The sequence below is a fragment of the Halichoeres trimaculatus genome, unplaced genomic scaffold (genome assembly GCF_033239565.1).
Source record: "Halichoeres trimaculatus isolate MK-OKI-2021-1 unplaced genomic scaffold, fHalTri1.1 fHalTri1_scaffold_21, whole genome shotgun sequence".
NCBI lineage: Eukaryota > Metazoa > Chordata > Actinopteri > Labriformes > Labridae > Halichoeres > Halichoeres trimaculatus.
In genome coordinates this window covers 8,792,373-8,816,575 of record NW_027437199.1, presented here as the reverse complement: position 1 = coordinate 8,816,575, position 24,203 = coordinate 8,792,373, and the positions used below count along the sequence as shown (strand labels likewise).

General features: G+C 38.0%; 1 protein-coding gene and 1 long non-coding RNA gene across 2 annotated transcripts; one reads left to right on the top strand and one right to left on the bottom strand.

The window, feature by feature from the left end:
- Positions 1 to 1,450: 1,450 nt before the first annotated feature.
- On the bottom strand, positions 1,451 to 24,121 carry LOC141810322 (uncharacterized). Its single transcript, XR_012600079.1, has 4 exons — positions 24,080 to 24,121; positions 21,284 to 21,613; positions 15,117 to 15,267; positions 1,451 to 1,603 (listed from the first exon to the last, which is right to left on the bottom strand). It is a non-coding gene; the product is annotated as an uncharacterized LOC141810322 (long non-coding RNA).
- On the top strand, positions 19,581 to 22,029 carry LOC141810321 (leptin-B-like). The gene is made up of 3 exons (XM_074697731.1): positions 19,581 to 20,690; positions 20,911 to 21,067; positions 21,303 to 22,029. Exons 1-3 carry the CDS (start codon positions 20,572 to 20,574, stop codon positions 21,615 to 21,617), a joined length of 591 nt encoding a protein of 196 aa, XP_074553832.1. The 5' UTR covers positions 19,581 to 20,571; the 3' UTR covers positions 21,618 to 22,029.
- Positions 24,122 to 24,203: the final 82 nt, after the last annotated feature.

Genomic DNA, 24,203 nt, shown 5'->3' with positions numbered 1-24,203 from the left:
GACCAATGTGACAAGAAGCTTCTCTTATTTTATCCCAGAGGAGACTTCTGTTGGTTTCATCCAACACAACAACTGCATTCTCTTTTTAAGAACAAAAACGCAGTGCAGAGAAGATGATGTGCAATATTATGTGTGTTCAATGCTTAAAGGCTCACTAAAAAAGGAGAAAAGATGTCTGAAAACTCAACAGAAAGGTGTTTGATCTGATTTATCTGAGATGTCACTGTGACTGCAGTTTCTTCTTTCAGCCAGCAGATGGCATAAGCAGTTAGCAGAGTGTGTTGTGGTGCAGTGCAACCACCCTGATGCCGCCTGTCCCTGAGGTCAGTATCAACAGCGAGGCAGCTCCACAAAGCAGTGTGCTTGTGGTAAGAACACACAGTCGCATTATGAGCTCAAAACTGAGTCCAGATTTCCATGCACACTGGGATACACTTGACTCCCTCTGCTTGGTGTGTTCCAATCCCTGCAACTGCTAACCCTCCCACACACTCACACACACATGAATCCCTGTCAAAGAATATGTGACTTAGCACACCAGTTGCTTGTAAGCATGTGTGAAAAAAGCAAGACATCAGTAATACACATGCTAAGGAGTATGGTAAAAGTTGTCTGGGGAATCAATAGACACATCAGAAGGAGGAAAGAGGAGATTAGATATTGACTGAGGCAGTGGGGTGAGGTGAGAAAAAATGCATTTAGCTAACTTGTGTTTTATCCAGCTGAGATAATATGGCCTGATGGATGAAAGCAGACCTACAAACAATGTAAACATGTATTTATGAAGATTATTACCCATTAAATACCACCTACATCACATGAATGTCAGTAATTCAGTATTTTCAAAGGGCCACAAACCTAATTCTGTATGTGTAGGTGAAGTAGAGGCCACCACTGTGAATATATGGTTAATGTATAATTGTATGGACCCACCCTATAAACATAAAAATAAACTTGTTATTAATCCCTCCACATGCATGCTAGTCTAATTGGGGAAAAAAAATAAATGCTAAACGGAAAAACACCAAAATGTTCAACTAAAAGTTTGCTATTCATTTAGAAAACAGACAGAAGCATGTTTTACTGATAAACCTACAAGGTGCCTCTATGGCCACACTGCTTTTAAGACTTCGAATCACAGGCAGCACAAGTGCTAAGCAAAAACAAATGCATTGGGCAATATTATGTTAATTTTTCAAGAGCTTTTCCTTCCAAACAGGAAGAAAAGCTCTAAATTTAAAGTACTACTGTGTGTCCCACCGCACAGAAGCTTTGATATCTCATGGACTCTGTGTTTCTTGCATATTTCTGATGGTCCAACTGAAAATTCATTCACATTCAGAACTTTTTCATTCTATTCATCCGGGGTTTGGCTAGATTAAGTCACTGGTTTGCCTGGCACTTCCATGGCTGCTGGTGTAGTGAAAAAATATCATTTAAATACCTGACAAGTCCAGAGGTTGGTATTGTAGGTCCTTTATTTCCTCAGCTTTTGAAGAGCGACTCTGGTGGGTGTTCAGTCAGAGTATTTGTGGTCTCCAGCATCTTGCAGAATCCGTCCACATCAACCATCTAGTTCCAGTCTATCATGACACATTATCACCTTTAAAAGAATAACAACAAAAAGACATTACTCAAAAAAAGTGTCTGATTTGGGGCCTCACCAGCATGTTGAGACCAAAAATTTGAACAGATTTTTTCAAATAAGTCTAAACTTTAAAAGCATCAATGAAAAAAAACCATTGACAAAAATACAACTCTAAAATTGATAACAAAACCAAGGGAATTTTAGGTTGTATGTAAATTATCCTTATGTTGTTTAATTCGAAAGTTAGCTAAGAGTTCAATGGGTTAGCAAGCTAAAACATCTGCGTCATGCTTGAAAAGCTGGTGGTAAGCGAGAGCTACAAGACGAGGGATACTTGTGGTTATATAGCATACAATTTCATGAATATGGTTTGTAAATGCGGAAAAGGTGCGAAAAAACGCACACCTTTCACGACGACGCCTTTTTATGGCTGACCGTTTCCTTTCCTCTGCAATAAACTAACATTTATGTCTTTCTTTACCTGTTGTCGGTATGCTAACTCCAGATGAATGCCACAGTGGTGCGGCCCTTTGAAGTAAACCGGATTCAAAAGTTATTTCTCCACTCGGCCTCAGAAGATTAAACCTACTTTCTTCTGGTCGTAAAGTTTCAATTCTGTCGAGGTTAATGGGACAAACTGAACGAAAACTTTTCCGGAGACAGTAAAATTAAAGAAAACTGTTCATTTATCGACACAGGTGTGACGCATTTACACTAACGCACTACTGAGCCAACACCGTGACGCTGACAATCCAAAACAGTCATCACCTTTGGCGCGAATTTGAAACCTGTTATATTGTACTATTGTACTTGATTAAAAATGCATTCAGTACGACTTTTAAAAAGGAATGACGAACTTTTTATTCAGGCTTATGATTTTACTCAACCAGGGGTGTGTCCATTCTGTTTTTGGACTAGGGCACTGCTGCTTATCTTTGCCCCAACAAAAATTAATGTATTAGCAACTGTCTACTCATTCTATCATATCATACATTTATTTTTTTAACTATCATACTGACATATACAGTGGTGGAAAAGTTTATACATTTGTGAAAATTTGCTTTAACAATCAGTCTTAGGTCTTCAAGTGCAATTTCTCTTGGTACAGTCACAAAACACCAAAGAAATCCTTTAAAAAAAAAGCTATTAAAAACGTAACTCTTCTTGCCCTGGCCCCTTTCGGGATCTCTGCTAAAAATGATATACCCAAATAGAAAAAGAATCATTCTAATGTCATAATAAGGGAACATTTGTGAAATATGTTCAGAGTTGTCAGTATTAGTAATTATGTCACTGGCTCAGAGTTATAACTGAGTGTTACCCAAACAAACAGAAAGTTTAGTTGAAGCTTGACTAGATGGCATTTGTAGCGGAGTTTCTCCTGTTTCATCTGATGTGCAATATACTAGAACATGATGAGTGCTTCATTTTATGCCTTTTGTTGCAGAGCGACTTTAACGTCCCTGAATTAAGGGACCTTGTGATTTAAAGGGTTTAAGTTGAATGTTTCCAAAAAATACATCAGAACTTTTGAGTACTGGGTCATTTTGGTACCAGTTAGCCACTAATAAAGGTCCATCATAAAGATTTTTAATAAGATACATTGTTTGTTGCCATAATTAGTTTCTACAAAAAGCCAGCATATTTGAAAGAGATAAAAAATAAAAAATAAAAAAATGTACAGGTGAATTATGTTGTTTAATGTCACTGAAAACAATATGCTGCTGTTGTTCATGAAGAAACAATTGATTCATAGTTTAATATATAATAAAGATATTAGTTTTCCAGCTTTAGCTCTGTTGTTTATTTGCGCTATCTAGGCTAATCCCATGCTAGCTGCATATTCTCACCAAAACAATTTAATTTTAACAATGAAAACTGGTAAAGATGGCTTTTTATTAGCGATATTGTAGTCAACCATATATCCTTGAACTATTGGGAAGGAAGAGGAATAAAATTCAAAGGAAGACCAGCCAGGCCCATCATGTTATTGCTCCTTGTGATTCAGAAAGTAATATGGACAAAAGTGCATAACAGCTTTCTGGATCCAGCCTGCTTAACCTCAAAGACAGCCACTTCTGAAACTTTGTGAAGGTGTCAACAAGGTATGATGATTTTATGATGCAAGAAAGCAGTCTTAGAATCCTGCACATTTCTATCCATTATGACTTGATGAGGTCTTAGGGATTTGGTACTGAATTGTTCACAGTAGCCTGTCTTAGGTTAACAGCAACAATACTTGGCTTATTTAAAATCCTTGCATTACTTTTCTGGCTGCCCAACAGACTATCAAATCATTTCCCCCACATTGTCCCTCCTATTTGTGTAGCTGAAAGAGAATGGTACTTTTTTTTTTTTACAGTTATATGAGTAACCCAATTTCTTGTGATTATAATGATGATTCTAATACAATATTTGACGTAGTGGTACCTTTTGTTTAGAGAAATCGCCTTGGTAACTGCTGGCAAGTTGCCATTTTGCTCTACTGTCATCTCGCGATGTGGATGCTGCCAAAGTTTCTCCATCATTTCTATCTTTGCTATTTTTAAGCGTGAATGCGGCATTACCAATCATGTGCCAGCTCGCGTGCCTCCAGTATCGTGTCATGGAGCGGCAGCGTGTGCACGTGCTTCGTTCGAGAGCGGCGGTGCACGGGCACGGTGGTGAGCGAACTTGAAAGATAAAGGGAGCGCGCACGCGGCAAATATGTCACTTGATTTGGAACATTAGAGCTGATAGATGAAACGGAAGGAAGGCTCCACGTGACTGGAGAAGTGACTGCCCTGGATATGTGAATGGATGAAGTAGAGAAGTTTATGAATGACTCCATGACTGCAGAGAGTGCAAGAACAATGAATGAATAGAATAAAACTGCCATGGTAAAGTCAGGGGGCTAGAAAAAGTTGCAAAGTAAGCCTAATATTGTAGAAAAAGTTTTGTAGTTTTTAAGAAACTTGGAATTAAAACATTTGCATGAAATAATATTAGTGAATACTGTTTGTGTATAAATCTGCTGTTGAACAATGTAGGATTTCATGTCTAAAACTTAACAGGGTGAAAACAGCCCTACTTACTGTATCCTACTGAAGAACAGCTGCTTTCATAACATTCTGTGTATGTAAGAATGAAGTACTGACTTTTAACCCATTGAGGTGGGATGGGTAAGATAGGCCTCCAAATTTATATAAAAAAAGCATATTTTTCCAACACTAATTACTTTAGCATCATGACGGCATTAAAGTTTGAGGTGGTTTTAGCTTTTTCGTCAGTGTTGCACTCTGTTGATCCTGCGCAACCTGGCAGTGTATCAATGGATGTTTTTAAAAGCAAAAAATAAAGACTTGATTGACTATAATGAGTAAAAATGGCTGCCAAATTAAGTGTTCATGGAAAGATTCTAAAAACAAGATGTGACACTTCATTCAAGGGACTTAGCAAGAAATGCTTGGCTTAAATTCTATTAAAACAAGATTCATATTTGATCCTTTCAGTTCAAGGTAGCCTCTGTTAATGAAAACAATACATATTAACAAGAAATGTGATAAATTCATCGAGATAGGGTTGGGGTTTTTGCAGGGTATAAAATTCAATCAGCTGGCTTCTAACAGTAAGTACACTGTTACAACTCTTTCTAAAAGAATAAATAAATGAATTTAAATTTAATAATTTAAAAGCTACAAGAACACAAATGCTACACAATTACAGTCATGAGGTAAATGTAATTAGTTTCCAACCTGAAAGCGGTGTTAAGTTTTCTCATATGGAACCTTTCTGTTCTGTAATCAAAGTTTGAAAAACAAAGTCAAAAGTTATACAGACTTTGCATCAAACAGAAATGAAACATCACTATCTCGTACTCTGAGCCCAGTTACAATCTAAGCATACAGGCGCAGCTGCATCACAAAAGTCTGGAGCATGATTTTGGTTTGTGTGAATCACTGCAGACCTGTGTATGGAACAAAATCAAAGCATGAACAACAATCGACTGCAGACTAAGATGATTTCATCGTGCTCATTAAAAGAAGACATTAGTAAAGACTTGTTTTATGTGTTTAAATGGACACAAAAAAATCTAAATAAATAATGATATTACCACTTGTGATTAAAATGCAGTTCATCACGATAAAGAGTGATAAGTGTTTGTGATTAGTGCCACACAACTCTCTTAAAAGTTTGGTATTTAACAGGTGTAGAGTTGACAATACAATGCAAATAACAATACATTTGTCTTTGATGTAGTGTGCAACAAATACAGCAGCCTTAGAAAAAGTCTGTTATATACTTTTTGCAAATAAAAGGAGCCCAAAGTAGTCAGAAAATCAAGGTTCAAGCGCTTCTTTGCTGTAAAAAAAAAATAAATAAATAAATAAAAGCTTAATTCGTGGATTCTTTTTCTTAACTGTAATCATATAGTGTGTCCCAAATCGCATAGTTCCATACTCAAATACTCAAAATTTTGAGTATACTGCATCAAAATGAAAAACAGTATGCATAGTATGCGAAAAATAAGTATGCAAAAGTACCCGGATGATGTACTCAAATCGGCCCAGATTTTGAGTATGCAGCTGTGGACACTCAACGCACTCATTTCCTCCTCTGGCAGCAATGGCGGAAGAGAGCTGTGGCCGTTTGCTCAGCACGGTAAAAATACAAATAAACAATACATACCGGGACATCTTCAGCCCGTAGGACGAGGAGGAGATGTTGTTGGCGCCGATTACGGCGTAGCAAAGCGCGATTGAAATTCATTGTAATTACAATGAAAGATGGTAAGATCTTGATATTTTGATTGTGTTATTAGCTGTGTTTAATATACTACTGAAAAGGCTTTGAAAATTTGCGGGCAAATAGTGGCGGTATTTGGCGGAAATGTGCTGGAAGCCGGTCACAATTAGACCTAGAAGAAGAAGAGGTCGACATCATGTCGTCATTTCCGGTAAGTACGGCGCTCGGCAGTATGCGATTTGAGACAGCACTACACCCTCAAAATTCGTGCACTTAGCCAGTGAGTATGTAGTATGCTTAGTACACTCAATTTGAAAATTTTGAGTACACAGTATGGAAGTATGCGATTTGAGACACTGATATCTTTGAAAGAGGTCACTTGGTGAGCAATAATGAAGCGCTATGTCAGCTGACAACAGGCTTAGCAGTTAGTGCATGCCCCATTTGCAGAAACTGCAGTCCTAAAAGTCCTACAGCCCTAAAAGCAGCCATATGCAGCCAACACCAACATTATATGCAACTTCAGAAGCTTCTATTTTATACAAGCCAACTCTCAAAGGAAATTATAAATCTCCTTGATATAGGACTGGGAAAGGATTCACTGGTAACTAAGTTTCAAAATGAAAAAGAAAAAAAAAGTGAAACAATACATGTTTAAATTACTATTTTTGATTACTTTTAATGATTTAGGGGGAAATTAGACTATTCCATTAAGTATTGTAGAAAAAGCATATAATGTATGATGATGTACTGGTTAAAGAGCAAAATTTATTATAATCAGGATAATAATGCTAAAATTGACGATTAATGTTAACAAAGAGGAAGCACTAGCTGTCAGGAAATACAGATCACACTATGACAAAGGGAAATTTCCTCATGGTTGGACGCGGCTGTGTGTATATGCTGAGATGGAGAAGGGAAACTAAAAAGAAAGGGTGTGTGTGTCATTGTGTCCAGATTGAGGCGTTGAGGAGGGGTTGGTCAGAAGATTATGTATTGATAAAAGAAATTGTCGCCAAAAACAGCCCCCAACTACCCCCCTACCCCAGACCCCCCTCCTCCCCCCCAGCCTGGGGTTTGAATTAATGTGTTTCTATTTTTGGCTCTCCCGTGTTTCCAGGGGAAACCTAATGACGCAATGACGTCAATGCAGGTCACCAGCAAGAAGCAGACTGGAGGAATTGAGTGGCTTCCATTAGAGGTTTTGCAGCATTTTCCGGAGAGGAGGGGAGGAGAACAAAAAAAATGGATTAAGATTAAGAAAATGCACGGGAAATGAAATAAATATAGACGCAGAGTGAATGGGAGGCAATGCGACTGACGTCTGGGATGAAGAGAGAGAGAGAGGGATGGAGGGAGGGTGAGAGGGTGGTGGTGGTTGAGGGGGGGTGAGGTGGTGGTAGTGGTGGTGGAGGGGTGGGGGGGACCCTACTGCTGCATATCAATGGGTGCCGTTCAAATTCCCAGGGATTATTGGAGGGAAAAAGGGGGTGAAAGAGAAAAATGATGCACGCGTCCACGGATCCGTGATGACTGGGTGAGCCCACTCTATTTTTATTATTTTCTCTTTGCTTATTGTTGAAGTGAGTGCAACAACAACCTGCCGTTCCGCTCTGTTTTCGTGCTTACATAGACTCTGTTGCCATATAAAGAGCCATTGACAAATTTATCCCTGAGTTTTGACTTGACGGTGAAGCGTGAGTGGCCGGTGTTTTTCTTTTCTTTTTTTGTTTTCCTCTTGGGAGACGTGTTGATGCTGGACGAGAGAAAACACGAATAAAAAACTAAAAGTGCCTCCGTGTTCACTTCCACTGAGTTGATAGCAATTCTTTATCATTAACCGCAGCGGTGGACGTGCTCTGTCTACAGCCCCGTACCGCCGAGGCAATACAAATTCTGCATCCATCGATATCTATTAACCGCTGAAACAGAGTGTGCGCTGAGAAAACATTTTATTGTGAAAATTCCCAGCACAATCTGTTCTGTTCAGAAACATATTAAGTGAAATAAGAGGATGGAGGCAGGTAATGCCGTTTAATTGCAATGACAATCACCCATTATCTGAAATTTTCGGACATTATTCAAACACATAACGTGACTTTCATTAAGCGCTGTCTCCAGAATCAGAGCTGCTTGATCGCTTTCTCCAAGAGGCTACTTTTCATAGCCGTGTGAGTGTGAGGTGTGTTTGTGTGTGTGATGGGGGGGGCAGTCGTGCGCGTGGAAACCAGGAGAAGTAACGTTACTTCTTTTAGCGTAGAAATGGCGAAGATTTAACCGGGAGCACGCGCACACACGAGCACATATTGCCCACTTGGCAGGCTTTGACAGCTGCAACAAGTGCAGATTCATCCAGGATCAATCCTACAGAGGTCATGATTGTGTTTTGATTATTACTATCATTATCAAACCTTTCATTTTTAAAATTCAGTTGCACTTTCCCCTTTTCAACACTTTGGGCGTTCACGACGCACACCACGCAGAGCTAAGGGCTGCTTCCAGCACCACGGACAGCTCCCAGTGTATTTCAGGACCACGGAGAGCGCTCCCCTTTTCACAGTGATCGTTTTGAAGGCCCACAAGCAGGTGCTACTGCCTTAATACCAGAGTCATCATCCTTTCCTGCTTAAGTGGATCAACCCCAGAAACTTCTGGAAGGTTGTTGAGCATTTTCTGGTCAGGGGCCTGCAGAAAATTAGATATTTGGAGCACCCAGTGAGTCCATTATTGCTTTCAAAACACACACTACATCGTAAGTGGCAACGAAGTAAGCCAAATATGGGCCACATTTAGAGAAAGAGCAGTCGGGGGATGTGACACTTTTTTCCCCCACATGTGACGCATGTGGTGAGGTAAGTGTGGCAGATGCCTACGTGTGCGGATGGTCCAGTCTGCTGGTCCCTATTCGCCCTGGGCTTCACGCAACAGCCATATACAGGCATAAAGGCCCCTCATCAGCCAGATGTAGCCGTGTGTAGAGCACGCCTTCTCAAAAAGCCCCTCTTTTAAAGCTCCTCTTTTATGAACTTGATCTTTACTGGAGCATGAAATTTCATGATGTAGGCCTGCATGTTGAATGGATTTACACTTGCAGGTTGATTGTTGCATGGTTTTAATCTCACGTTTTTTCTTGATCTCATGAAATAGGTCCGCTTGATAGTGGATTTGAATGCAAGTGTTTTAGAGTTAACTGTTTTAAAGATGGTTTATTAAACACAGCTCTCAATTTACTGCAGTGATGATTTCTATAATAGCGTGTTTTTTTTACACTCCACAGCAAAACGTGCATAAAACAGTTGATTATCTTAACTTTAAACAAGACAGATAAAGAAATCTTACATCATGCGTGACAAAAAGCTATGTCTTAAATTTCCTTACACCTGGCTTAGTATCTGAAAACTGTCAAGTGATCGAAACACAAGCTGGTAATTCCTCTTGAATGTTGCGATCTAACGAATAGTCCCATGAATAACTTCTTCCCCATCATCATGTTATAGAGCTTACACTACACATTTTTCTTGGTTTCTGCAACATTTATTCTGAAGAGGCAGTTTTAAATACTTGGATAATAAATATTGTAGTTACACCTCATGAAGAGCACATAAAAGGAATGAAATACACACTTTACTAAAGTTACAATCATCACAAATGTACAATGTCTTCATTTTACAACATTAAGACGCAAAGGTGAGTTTTCCTTGACAGTGTTTCTGGAGAATTTTTACACTTACATGGTTAAAATGTACTTTAGCTGATAATGCACTAGAACAAGTAGAGTTTTGTATGAGCACAGCTTAAGGTGATTGTTTGATGAGATGGTGTTCACACAGTATGGAGGAGACAGCTGTATTTTTTTTCACTGGTTTGAAAAAAAGCTAAACCAAGATGGAAGACAGTGGCTTTATACTGTCCTTTGTACTTCCTAGTTTTACAGGACAGCACGTTTGTGTAATAAAATGACATTTAGATGGTGTATATCTTGTGTTTTTCAACCTTTCAAGACATTCAGACATAAATTAAGACGCATGTGAAGTATGTTCTGTGTTTTCAGGCTATCATCCAGTGCTGGATGAGGTTGTGCATTAAGGTATTGTGTTTAGGGTATTTAAATATCTATACAGAGCCTTTGCACTGATATTTATCTCATTACAGATTCTACAAAACCGTGCAGAATCTGCTCTTAGATGTTTGGCATTTCAGCATTTAAAGTGATCTGGTTTGTGGAGCATTCTTAGTTTGAAAATAATGAACTGATCATGTGTCAACAGGATTTAGTGTGTGCAGAAAAATCAGTCAGTATGGAGAGCAAAAGCAGGCGGAACACACACACACACACACTGCAGTGATAACATCCCGACTTCCATCGCATTAATCTGACAACAATAAGCAGCACATGACAAACAGTTGTAGCTCCAAAATCTTAACCTGAGCGACAAATTTGCCTGACACTGTTATGGTTTCTCAAGTCACTGGTGTGAACACACATGAGTGATCCAGTCCACACTTTGCAGCTTCATTGGAGTTCTCAGTAAAGGCACACACAGTAATGGCTCACAGGTTCGGATGAAACAGGAGCTGTCAGTGATGTCGGATGTGAACCACTGAAGGGAACGAACCAAGATGTCCTAACATTCAAGACAGTAAAGGATCACAGAAAATGAGTTTCCTTTTCAAAACCCTTCTTTTCAGCAAATATGAGACTTGTGAATTGTAAGCTAATGACATGAGATATTTCTTTCACGGGCTCATACTTCTAAAGTCAGTCACAGAGACGTCGGGAAGTCTCTCTGTGTGTACTGTTGAACTAAGAGCTCCTGGTTCTTGAAATGGACAAACAAGCACTATCCTGGGGGGTTAAATAGACCAAGAATTGATGGTTTTGACATCACAGACAGAAAAAATAAGTTTTGTTGGGAAGTGTTTAAGTGTTAGAAAACCTACAATGGAATTATGTAGTCTTGTGTTGGGTAACTCAAAGAATAGGCAGATATCCCTATGTCTGTCATTGATGTCTAATAGTTGCTCATTCTGTTGACAGTTGCACAGTGTAGAAGTGTTTTCTTGTTCAGGCAAACATTGGAGCGATATGGATGTCTTTACCTTAGTTAGAGAATAAAATGACAGTTTGAGATTCTTTGAGATTTACAAAGAAACACTTCAGATTAATTTTATTAATGAGTCCTGTGACGTGCAGAGTAGTTAATCTTCATTTCTGTATCATAATTCCAAGTTCTAAAAGTAACTTGAGCTGAAGTCATACAATTATCAGGCAGTAGATAAAAGCATGTATTTTTCACTCTATCACAATCATAACTTCAGTCAGGTACATGAAATGCAGTCTTTGAGAACACAGATACACAAAATTCTCCTCTTAAAGAACTCAGTTTATATTTCTGTTCTATAAAAGGATGTTGAAGTCCATATTTTGCCTTTAAAAAACTTGAGTTTGTACTATCATGTAATCTTCAGTGAGATCATGGACAGTTTGAGTTAATGGAAGCTGAAGATCCTGATTTGTTGATGATTGAAGGTAAAGTGCGTTGAATTATAGGACTTACTTCAAAACAAAAAGAAAAGCTTTACTCCTTTGTGTACAAATATATCAAAAAGATCCAGGTCGAGAAAAAGAAAAGGGCCCTGTTAGGGGTCAATGAAGTTACATGAGATCATGTGAAAGGACAAAGTGGACTTCTAAACCTGTTGGTTGTCTTTCAGAACTGATGCCTGACAACCAAGTAAATAACAAAAAAAGAAGGATGTTGTGATGTACAAGAATTATCTGATCACTCACTTGTGGAAGAAGTCTTGAGCATTTCTGGTGACATGGAAACATTCTGAAGAAGATGGACAAGATTGCATCTTCAAGGAATGAAGTTCAAGAATTATCAGTAAATCTTGCACTTGCTGCTTTTGTCCTTTTTCTTCAGGACCAAACTGAAAATAACATCTTTTACTTTTGTCCTGCAACTCATTAGATGTGGCTCTGACTGTGACAAGTGTTTTTCTTACCACCAGTCGTGTTTGATTTCTTTAGATTGAACCCAAATATAAACCAAAAGATAATATTCAAGCAGAAGGACAGGGATGCCAACTGAAATGTCAAAATTAAGCAACTTGAAACCTGCAGGTGTGTCTTATCCAGCACAGTGTGCGATCAAATTTCATCTTGAGGGGTGAAATCTTTCAGTCCTGTTTTAAACGTATATTTGAACCCCTCTGAGAAGACTTGCTTAATTCAGCTTCTCAACTGGCTAACTTTGCTAAATCCCAAGTGGCAGTCAGGCATGTGGCTCTATAAGATTATAAATCCTTCTTTTCTAGAGTAGAGACACTCAGCAGCTTGACAACACAGATGATCATAGTTTGGAAATTCAGTCTTGAAAACTGTCGAGCCTCACTTTATCCTCTGTGTGACCACTTTTTAGTTCCTCAAACCCATTCCAGAAAGTTTTTCTAGGATCCTGTTTGGATATTTATGACTCCAAAATATAGAAGTCTGAATGTGATTTGGTGTGGGTGACGATAATTCAAGGATTGTATTCCACTTGAGTAGTAGTTGAAGCTTTGTTCTGGACAAAGAAAACTCACAGTGACACAAAAACGGGATTCGTTTGAATTTCTGCAACAGATGTGTAACCAAGCAACAAGCGTTAGCCCTTGATTTGTAACTTGTACTTTTCTGTGATACTTTGGAGAAACCCAGTGCCAGGTTTTCCCTTTTGGCTTAATAAAATTTGTTTTACCATATTTCAGTTTTTTCCATCCCAACATCAAATGAAAAGTTGATTTTCCAGACAGTTATTCGTCTATAGAGACATTTTTAGATGAGTTTCCATGGTGTGTTGCATATTTTCCACCCATTCTGAGCCCCACTTCCTTCAGGAATGCACTGATGCTTTCTTTTTCCTTTTATAGATTCTGAGAAGTTCCCCACAAGATGATGGAGACACATTTTTGTCCTTTGTGGGTCTTTTTGCGGTCTGGGCTTGCTGTTCCAAAAGCAGTAGCCAGGAAGCCCTTACCCCAAAAAGTATCTGCACTGGATCCAGGCATCAGGACCAGAAGTCACCTTCAGCTCTCCCTCCTGAGGCAGTGAGTATCTCCAGACTCCTGTTACACAAAACTTGTGTGAAGACTCTGAGGTGTTTTAAATCTATCACTTATCTGATGTTTGTTTGAAGTTAGGAGCAGCTTTGGATCAGCTGTGAGCTGAAGATTTTTTACAAAGGGGGAGATTTTTTGAGACATAATACAGGATGTGGCTGGAGAGATTCTTAATCGGAGCATCAGGAAACCTGAGACAAATCCGATCGCAAAGAGTCTTAAAACAGCGAGAAAAAAGACGGCAGCTTGAGTCACTCTGACGTCAGACTGAGAAGTGGAAAGACACTTTTAGGAGGTCGCTGTGAAATCAAAATATATGTGGAAAGTTTATACTTTAGTCCAGATGGTGGAGGTTTACAGGGATGCACCAATCCCACTCTTTAAGTCTTGATACTGATACACTGATATTAATCCAATCTGCTACCAGTTTTTCTAACTTGTGTTGAATAGATGTGCCCAGCAGGTGAATCCTTTGCCGATACCTGATACCAGGATCAGAGGCTTCAGAAAAGATAGGATTTTTTTTCTGTCACAATGTAAACCCAATACAACCCAAAATGCATAAATAAAAGACTGAAAAATTGAGAAAACCTGCAAATTATATCACTATCATGGAATCCATCAGATCAATCTTGATACATTCTGGGGTGAAAAATTTGGTTTTCTTTTCTGGAAAATGTAGATTGTTTTCATGTTGTGTGCTTTATCTGACGCAGCTCTACAAAAATGAAAATCAGCATCTTATAAGCCGTCTCCTTCTTTGGATTTGCCTGCAATCATATTCTTGATGTTTAAAGTTTTTGCAAAGTATGTTTCAAAATATCTAGAAAGCGTTCTGCATGCATATACTTATAACACCATTAATTAAATGTTTTTATGGTTAAAGACGTGCTTTACAAGTGAAAACACTCTGTGTCATGTGCTGCATGCTTTTAAGTGTGTTTAATAAGATGATTGCGAAGAGTAGTCATGAATGGAGGAAGTGATGTGTACAGTGAAGAGACGAGATGAAGGAAAATGAGCGTGTAGCTCTGAGCCTTTGACGCACTGTGTGTTACATAAACGTCATTATTTATCCAAACCCCAGAGCCTTCACTGTGTGGTTTCTACGTCATAACCTGAGGTGGTGTGTGTGTGTGTGATGATGAGGACACTTTGCTAACCGCATGACTCCACTGCTCAGGAAATGTCTATGAGTGTGTGTGTGCTTCAAATTACAGCGGGTCGACAAGAATTAGCTGCAGATGTGTGGCATCACTCATGTCTTTCTCATGTTTAACTTATTATGTTTAAGATTTCTGTAAAGAACACTTTGCATTTGACTTTTAGAGAAATGTGAAATAAAGTTGATGCATTGTATATTTCAGTCTTGTTGTCTGTGTTTCATTCCAATGACTTAATAAGATACACTGTGAATAAACTGTGAAATAAACACTGAAATATGAAGTCCTGAGCCATAAAATTGACCAGATTTATTTAAACCTTGACAAAACTGTTCAAGAATTTACCAGGAAGCCTAAACAACATAAGCCTCTTTAACATTAAGCACAAACGTCTTTATGTTCAGCACTGAAACCGGTTTTATGGCTCAACAGCAGAGCCAGTAATCCCGCACTAAACCAGAGTAATACAAGTGAAACATTTTCCGGTACAGCGGGTCTCTGCATTCATTAATTGACCTCACAAATCTCAGACTGACCTTCCAATTGGAGCTTTAGAGATTCCCAGTGAAGTCACAGCCGCGCACACGGTTTTTGTGTCACACAGCGCCGGGGGAAATGGGGCAGTGCTTCATCCGTGTCATCATAGAGGGACGAGGGGTTGGTGGAAGCACATTCGCTCCCTTCTCACTGTAAGGGAAGGAAATTAAAATTGTAACCACGGGCAAAAGACAAAGAAAAAAACCTTTTGAGATCTTGTATGACTTTTTCCACTAATTCTTTCTGACTTTAGCAAGATTAATGGGGCAAGAAAGTAACAAATTAAGTAAATTGGGGGCAATTTTTATATCTTTCCAATGTTCAAAATCTGTAAGATTTTACAGTGAGGCATAAGCGACAGGGCAGAGTAAAATCAGTGACAATTTAAGATTTAAACTAGAGTTTTTATTAGCCTTAAAAAAGCACATCAGCTAGAACACCAATCAAGTTTGAGAGTATGACAGTGAGGAAGGAATTTAAAACCTGGAAGTTGACAGTGTCAAATAAAAACGCCCCTGTAATGAGGCAGAAAAAGACGAAATAGAAACTAAGAGGAAGAATTTTCATAAAAGGGTAAAAGAGAATAAATCCCAGTTAAAAATGCAGAACATGTACCTAAAACAGAAGAAAATAATCACTAAAGATTTATTTTTAAAAATGAAAAGATCTGAAATGCTTGAATTCAGGGACGCTGCACCTTAGAAGGGCATGAATAAGAAATGAAGAATGTCACACAGGGATGAGACAAGCTCAGCACACACGCTGCTGTGTTATATCTCTGGGCGAGTGCAGCTCTCCAGAGGACGTTTTGAGAACTGCAACCAGAGTCAGAGTCAGATGTGATGGATCCAAATCTACTGAACTGAAACAAGAGGTGTTCTGGTAAAGCTTTTAAAGTTCCTGAACACAGATGGTGTTTTTGGTTTATTAATGAAACTAACTGGTAGTCTCCTCCCCATGACGTACTCACACAGTTACAGTAAGAAGTATTACCTCCTTTGGTGAAACTTAATATGACGTCTGAGGGCATATTTGCTGTTTCTGGCCGCTGATGACCTGCACTTTGTTTTAGTTCCAGCCCAGACTTGTTAAGCATTTTGTTTCAGCCCAATGATGCGATTAAATTTAATTGCCAAAAGCAGACTCACAAAGCAGATTTGATTTTACTTGAGTGGAATCAGCAGAAAATAAATCTTGTTCCAGTCAGTCAGGCTGCTGGGAGAACTGGCAACAATACTGTTGTTTTCATGAAGGTCACTGGAGATGACGCAAATAAGGAATCACACACGTCTGAGGGCTCATTGCATGAGGTCAAGTACTTTCAAGAGAAAACATGTTAGGGTGAATTTATGGCTCAAACTCCAATCATAAGTGGGGAAATCATCAGTCACTTCACCACAACCCACCAAAAAGATGAACAAAGTAAAATTCACAATATCCAAAAAATGATTAGCATTAAAATCAACATCACAATGTATGGATCCATATCAGTTTCTTTACTCTAGTTCCTCTGTTTGATACACAGGAGTCAAAACATATTCTGGGGCTAAGCCGAAGCTAATTTTGGCAGAACAAGAAGTGATTCAGTGCATTTAAGCAGAAACTAACTGCTTAGCCTTAGCCCTTAACCCTTAGCCCCCTAACTGGGCTAAGGGCTCAAAATGCCAACATAAGCATTTTAATAGCAATCTTGAAATCCTAGTTTCAGAAGTTGTTTCCCCACTTTTTTAGCCTGTTAGCATGTATGCCTTGCTAGCTGTTAGTAAAACAGCTGCTGGAGTTGAAAGATGTTCAATTTTGTAAGTTCAAAAGAAAAAGTCAATGTGCAAATAGAAAAGTAGATGAAAGCTGATTTACACTGAGAAAAAAAGTAGATTACTCAGCCAGGAAAGTAATCTTCTTGTTACATTTTAGCAATAATTCTTTTTAAGAATACTACAAGCCAAAAATGCTAACATTAACATGTTCGAGGCTGGAGATTTATTTATTTATTTATTTATTTGGTTCTGCAAGTACTCAATATCAAACAAATTATAAAGAAAAAAGAAAAGAAAAATTAAGCTGAAAGCAAGTTTACTACGGTTGAGAGATTAGCTTAAGCTATAGCCAAGGGAAGCTAAAAAATGCTATCTAAAAAAGTAAGCTAACACAGGCAGAAAACAAGCGTAAAGTAAGTCAAATCAGGTAGCAAACTTGTGAAATATGCTAACTCAGACAGTAAACTAAGCTTAGACTAAGCTAATACAGGTTGAAAACTAGCTTTAAATAGGCTAATTTAGGGAGACAGTGAGCCTCAGGTAGGCTAACCCAGGTAAAGGACAAGGTACAAGTCAGCTAACTTATGTAAACAACATGCTAAGAGTAAGCTAATGAAGGTCGACAATAATCTTAATGAAGGCTAACTTTGGTAGCCTAACCCTGACCCTAGACAACAAGCTTGAAGTAAGCTAACTTGGGTAGAAAACAGTCTTGAAATATACTGACAAGGGTAGAAAAACAACTTAAGAAAGTTGGGTGTCTAAAGCAAACAGAAATATGAAGTAAAAAGGTCAGAAACAGGTCATTGGGAAAAATATTCAGAGAATCATATGTGCTCACAAAATCTAATGAATGACCATCAAGGTTTTAAAGAGACATTGACATCAACAGAGATAACAATGTGACTTGTGATGAAATTTAAAAGTTGATGATGAAAAGTAGTGTTGTCCCTGATTAAAATTTGAGTACCTTTAAGTGACTGGGTTTTTTTCCACAACAAAAACATTATCTGTCAGTTATTTCCAAGTTTTTCAGTCACTAAGTTTCTAATAAATGTAAACAGATCTGATTTTCTGAACTGCTCTTTCTGAATCTGTCTCTGATAGTCGATCCTTTGTAGGTTTAACAGCCACTGTCTAAGAGTCTGCTTAGTCATGAGAACTAAACCCCAACTATTTCCTGTGCAGACTAGTCATCGCCTGCACCATTCGTTCCCCTGAACAGTAGCCCACTGAAAAGGGTTTTCAACCCGGGGTCACATGGTGCCGAGAGAACGGGGGGAGGGGTTGAACTGAATTTGCTCACTGCAAGGGCAGCTTTTACTGGAAATGACCAAAGCCCCCATTCCAATAAGTTTTACTCCCCCTTGCTATGTTTGTCTCTTTGTAGTCCGTCGCGTACATCAGATGATAAGTATTTCCATGTGTCCCGTTGTGCCTCGACAATCAAAGAGCCATAACAGAACAATGCATGAATTGACGTTCACCGGCGTCTGCCAGCAAGCTATCTTACAGGGTTTCTCCCCTTTGAAACAAAACTATTGGTATTACTTAAAGTTTTGGGATTGCCTTGGGATCCCCAAATACAGAAGTGTGTTTTAGTTTGAGCTGAGATAATGAGGGAGGTGGTGGAAAAAAAACACCATGGATCAGAAATCAGCAGGAGGTATAAGTTTACTGGAACAATTCATCGCTCAGTGACTGAAAATGAGAATTCACTTCTGTGCCTATTTAATCCAGATTAACAGAGAGACTGATTTCTTGTTGGTTAATAATTAAATGTCAACATTTTAATACTTTCAATGTTTTTGACATATTTATAAAAACATCTGAAAGAGTTAACAAGCTAATTGAAGAGATACTGATCTATCTAAACCCCCTTTTTGTAGAATAATTTAAGCATTTAGACATATGCATGTTGTTTTAAGAGGAGCCAGCTTTACACACTGGGTGATGGCCTGTTTTTCAAATAGAGGTTTTGTATGTGGCACACACACTAAGTGGCCTTCTTAGCTTTCAGTCCACACCATTCAAAGACCCTCTGGTCTAAGGCTTAAGTTTCAGTTCAAGTTAAGAACAAACAACACAGCCTTTGAATTTTTCCATTTAGGTGCCAAGCTACATGCTAATCAAACTAGCATTAGAAAGGTAGCGCTAAGTGCTAAATTAAAAATGTTTAAGCTAAACTTTCAGCTTTATGGTTAAGAGTAAAACAAATTGTATGCTAGCTAACTACATCTTCCACTATTAGCTTTAGATCAGTAAGCATGCTAACAAAATTACAGATAAACAAGATACACAGCAGCTAATAATACGTCACCTAAAGCATATCGATTATGTAGCAAGCTAAATACATGTCGGTAAGTCTATTAGGCAGAGGTTACTTCATGTGGCAACATCTGGTCTAAAAATGAGGCAATATGAAAGTGCTAAAATCTGCAGTTCGTTTGAGTATTTGCTTAAGGCTGGCTTTGGATGTACTGCAGACCACATAAACACCAAGCCAAAAAAAAAAACCTTTTCACAGCAGAAATCATTGTGTATACAGCATGGTACAAAACAAAATGACTACACTCTGAATAGCTAATTTCATTTTTTTTTAAACTTGAAATATTAAGAATGCAAGTTCGCCCAATCTGAGGCACAGCTCAGGTGACTGGGGGGCCCTTTAGCTGTGAGTTAGGAGGCTCAATGCCGTGCCCCATTTCCAAAATTGAGAACATACTGTGAGAAATAACAATTTCCTTTAACAAGGATGAAAGACAAATACGCATACAAGGAATGCATTTCTTAAAGTTAGCCGCTATTCTGACTTGACTGAGCTAGCTGCTAACCCAGACTAAAGTATGAGAGAAGTAATTTGCTGCAAGAATGAACAGATATATTACCCGTGAGTAGACTGCAACCAATTCGTATCAGTGGAACTCTCAACTCTCGTTGATAGAAACGAAAAAAACAACACAAAAAAAACATAAAGGAACATTCCTGAAGCATGCATCACTCACTCCCACTCAATTGGACAACACAGAGCCTGAACGTGCAATAGCTTGGTGAGCAGAGTATCTTGAAAAACACCACAGGAAACCACCAAGATCTGAAACCCCATAAGTGTTACAATTCTGTTTCTAATCTTAAATCTGGCTTTAAAGAAATAAATAAAAACAGTAGAATAACAGTGTAGGAAATACGTGAGTTTCCATATAGGTTTTTATTCATGCATGTCCTGGTAATGAGATTATATGAGTGATGAGATTTTCAAAGACACCTGTTCAGAGGATCCACAAGAGACTGTGAGACGGTAGCATCAAGATGGTGACTCATTTCTTTTAATCTCTATCATACGTGGGAAATTCCATGTGATATATATTTTTTCTTGAATAAATTGACGTGGATATTTTTTTCAATTCTTTTCTCTACTTCTTCATTGCAAGTTCCTGCACTGAGTTCTGGAGCACATGGGTATTGGTAGGTTTGTGCATGATGCATCTTCAAGCTCAAGTCTACCCATACATTGTACCCATACAAATGAAATCAAAAAAGGCTTAAATAAAGCTGAAGTATAATTGAATTTAAATGCAAAAGCATGAGTCAGAATCTGACTAGTTTGATGAATTAACTTTGAGTGTTGTACATAACTGGAGCTTTTCCATAAGCTGATACTGACAGGTCAGACTCAGATCTGGTTCGAGGGAGGAGGATGGGGAACCCCTGCAAGTCGAGCCATCTATTTAAACTGGGGAAAACCTGTAGGAAGCATAATACCACTCTGTCACTCTGTGTAACAAGATCAGAGCCTCACATCGACAATAATTACAGGTAAGACTTAAAAGATTCTTCACACTTATGGGGACCTTGTTTACCAAAAAAATACAAAAATTTTCTGGCATTTTAAAAAATTAAAGAAAAGAAGGTACATTTTAAAATGCAACTTTGTAGAAATATTAATGATAAACATTAATATTACTCTTAGTTATAAAATAAAAAAAATGTCCTTTTTTGATGTCATTTCAATTTTTTGCTAATTTTTCTCTTTTAGGATGCACCTCCTTTGGGCTTTTCTCTTTGTCTCACTTGCAGTGGCTCCTGGATGCTCAAATCTTTCCACAAAAGAGGAATCAATCAGAAATGCAAATGAAAAATTGATTCATATTGCTAAAATAACCCTGATGCACATCAAGATGCTTCAGACAGAGGTAAGACTGAAGAAAATTATTATTGTGATTTAAGGATAGTGAAGGACGTTTTTTTTCCTTTTTAAATCTTTTTTAAGAAATTGCAATTGTTTCATTATTAGAAGTGTTATATGCTTATAAGGGTGCGTAAGTAAATTTTTGTGTGTTTATACAGCACTGTATAAAGAAATACTTTATCAGTGAGTTGTTACCAGAAATAAACAGAGATGCACTTACTCATTTTTATTGTCCTCAGTTGCCAGGGCCTCCACAGATAAAACTCAGCACCCCCTCCATTCAAGGACTGACCAGCATCAGTCATGACCTCGGACTCCTAGCCAATGAAGTGCAGAGCACAGGGCTGCTCAACCAGATCCACGCCGACGTCTCCAGTTTGGAGGGACTGGTGCGATACGTCGCTGGCCTTATGGAATGTCCCCTCCAGGACAGACCCCAAGGACCAACGGGAGAGGTTTTGTTCCCTCACACTCAGGCCCACGCGACTCTGATGAAGGTGCAGCTTTACCTGGACAACTTTATTCTTCACAAGGACAAACTGAAGGTCTGCTGAAAAAAAAGAGAGATTCACATTTATACCAATCATATGCCAAACTTGCCATAATAGACACACAATATAGAGGCTTATTGCACATAAGCTGAGTGCACTCCACTTTAAAGCTACTCTTTGCACATGTTATTGTTCACCATCTAAAGAAACTGCATGCAAAAATATATAAACTCAGTACTTTAAGCTGGAATGCTCTTTCTCTAAAGATTTCTAGCCACTTAACTTGGCTTCCTGGTGAAAGCTGTAGTTTGTTGTGAAAGGCATTTTTGCAGGAGTTTGAAAATATTTCAATTAAGCTATAATTATTTAAAAGATTTGAACTCTGAAAGTAAAACTGAATTAATTAAGAAACCTTTGTGTCTTTAAGTACGGTTCACAATTTAAAAAATGTTTCGGATGTTGCAATATTGGTGTTTGATCATATGGTATGGGACTTGATTTTTAATTCTTTGAGTGTTTTATTGACCAGAAACTTTTTTCTGCTGGCAAAAATGATGTTATTGGTTTGGAAAGGAAGCTAATTTGTTATATTAAAGTTTGCATTGAAAAGCAGTATTTGTTGGCCTCAGTTTGTCACAGGAACTTTCTCAGAAAATTCGGACACACAAGGCTCATTTACAAAACAAATACAATGTTAAAAGAAACCTTTGATGTTTATTTTTATTAGTTTAATCAAAATTTTGTATTTGATATAATTTCAGTCAAATGTTTTGAAATTGTGTGTGTGCTTAAAATCAAGCAGACTACATTAGAAATTTTTGCAGCTGACAGAAGAAATGAAGTATGCCGAACCAAGGCCCAACTGAAATGTACTTTCATTACTCCATAAAACTGTTTATTTTATGATAAACTTGATTTAGTGATAGTTTTATAATTTTAAAATATAAAACTATTCCTATGTGTTTTCTTTTCCCCCTCAGATCTACAAGTAAGCACAAAAGAGGGTTTTGTAAAGAAAATCAAAGAATAAACATTAATTGAATCACATCACCTCACTAAGCTATTTTGTAAAAGCACATGGATGTTAATGCATCCTGACTCTTTTAAAAACACCACCAAAACAATTCAAACTGGCCTTGTCTTGAGTGTTACGGTATGCTGAATGCCTCATCAACCCTGTGTTTGACTCGCAGATGGGACTGACTCACTCACACACACTAAGAGACTACGGCTGCTGGGTTTTCTGTGCTGCAGATTAGGAAGCTTTTTGAGGAAAACACTTATTTAAATTTGGATTCTGGGTTATAGACACTAGAATAACTAGGCACTTGATGTCATATAAAACACGATATAAACAGGACATTAAATTGATTGTCACAAAACCCAAAACACAGGTATTGTTTTTTCATTCATCAAGAAGCAAAAAAAAATGTGGGAATCCCCAACTTTTGGATATTGTGATTTATGTTTTAGATGTTGCCCTGACAGGTTGTTAGTTTACAGAAGCTATAGTTAAACTGGAAAAAAATTAAAAATTTTTTTTTTAAAAATCACCAAGCATTTGAAGGCTATCTAAAATTGTTTTCACTTATTTGAAAGTGAATATAGTTGGGGAGGTGTTTATGCTACAAAGACTATATGGTTAACCTTTTTTAAAAATATAAATCCAACATTTTATCGTCCAGGGTTGGTTCTGCAGTGTGGCCCAGGATTTTCTGTCTTTATATGTGAACAATAAGAAACAGAACATGCAGTTATTAGAAACATCTCGTTAGACATCGTTTGTGATTAGCATAGACTTGAACTAAAAAGCATTGGTGATAGCATACGGCCTTGTGCTAGCAGAGGAATGTACTGTTATTGGGGACAGGTAGCCTATAGGTATGGGGCCATCTTAACAAGACTTTAGTAATTGTAAATTATTAAATCATACCAGTGCCCAGCTTTTTTGTCTTAGCGTTATCTAAAAATATTTAGTAAATAAAATCTAATATTGAGATGTGTAAAGACAGAAAGTAAAAGATACTTATAATATTTTTACTGACGAATATATCAATCAGCCGATTGAACCATTAATAAAATGACAGTAAATCGCTATGTTAAAAATGTAGACTTCAACTTTGGCTCAAACTTAGCTCTTGTAAATTCACGTTATCTAGACAGGACTGAGATTCCTGTCCAGCGGTTAAAACGGACGACGTATTTTATTTATTCATGTATCTATTTATTTTACAAAAAAAGGACGTCATTTAAGTATGACACACATAAATATATTTAAACTACGGCTGGGAGAGTGGACTTTTTGGCTGTAGCTTTTCAAATTATACCGAGCACATTTTGAATTTTACATTCTCCTTCCGGAGAGCTGAAACTAACGGTTTAACCAGCAGATGCCGCCATTTTTTTAGTGCGTCACACGTTAAAACGTCTGAAAAGTTAATACCAAAACTGGCATTCATGTCGCGAGCTTATCCCTTCGTTAAACACAGTTGTACAATGAGGTGAGGTCGTCTGTTTGTGTTTACCTGTTTCAGCTCCCGTCACTCACCAATTCAATCTGTCCGCCATGTTTATACTTCCTGCTTTGAGGGGGAACTGCCATTTTGGTATTCTAATTTATGCCTGATTTAAAATCTTGTGTCTAGCTTT

Excerpts from the sequence above, each read along its gene's own strand:
- LOC141810321 (XM_074697731.1), top strand. The coding sequence starts at position 20,572 with ATGGGGAACCCCTGCAAGTCGAGCCATCTATTTAAACTGGGGAAAACC. Across the intron at positions 20,691-20,910 it reads CACATCGACAATAATTACAG|GATGCACCTCCTTTGGGCTT; the intron begins GTAAGACTTAAA and ends TTTCTCTTTTAG. Across the intron at positions 21,068-21,302 it reads TCAAGATGCTTCAGACAGAG|TTGCCAGGGCCTCCACAGAT; the intron begins GTAAGACTGAAG and ends TATTGTCCTCAG.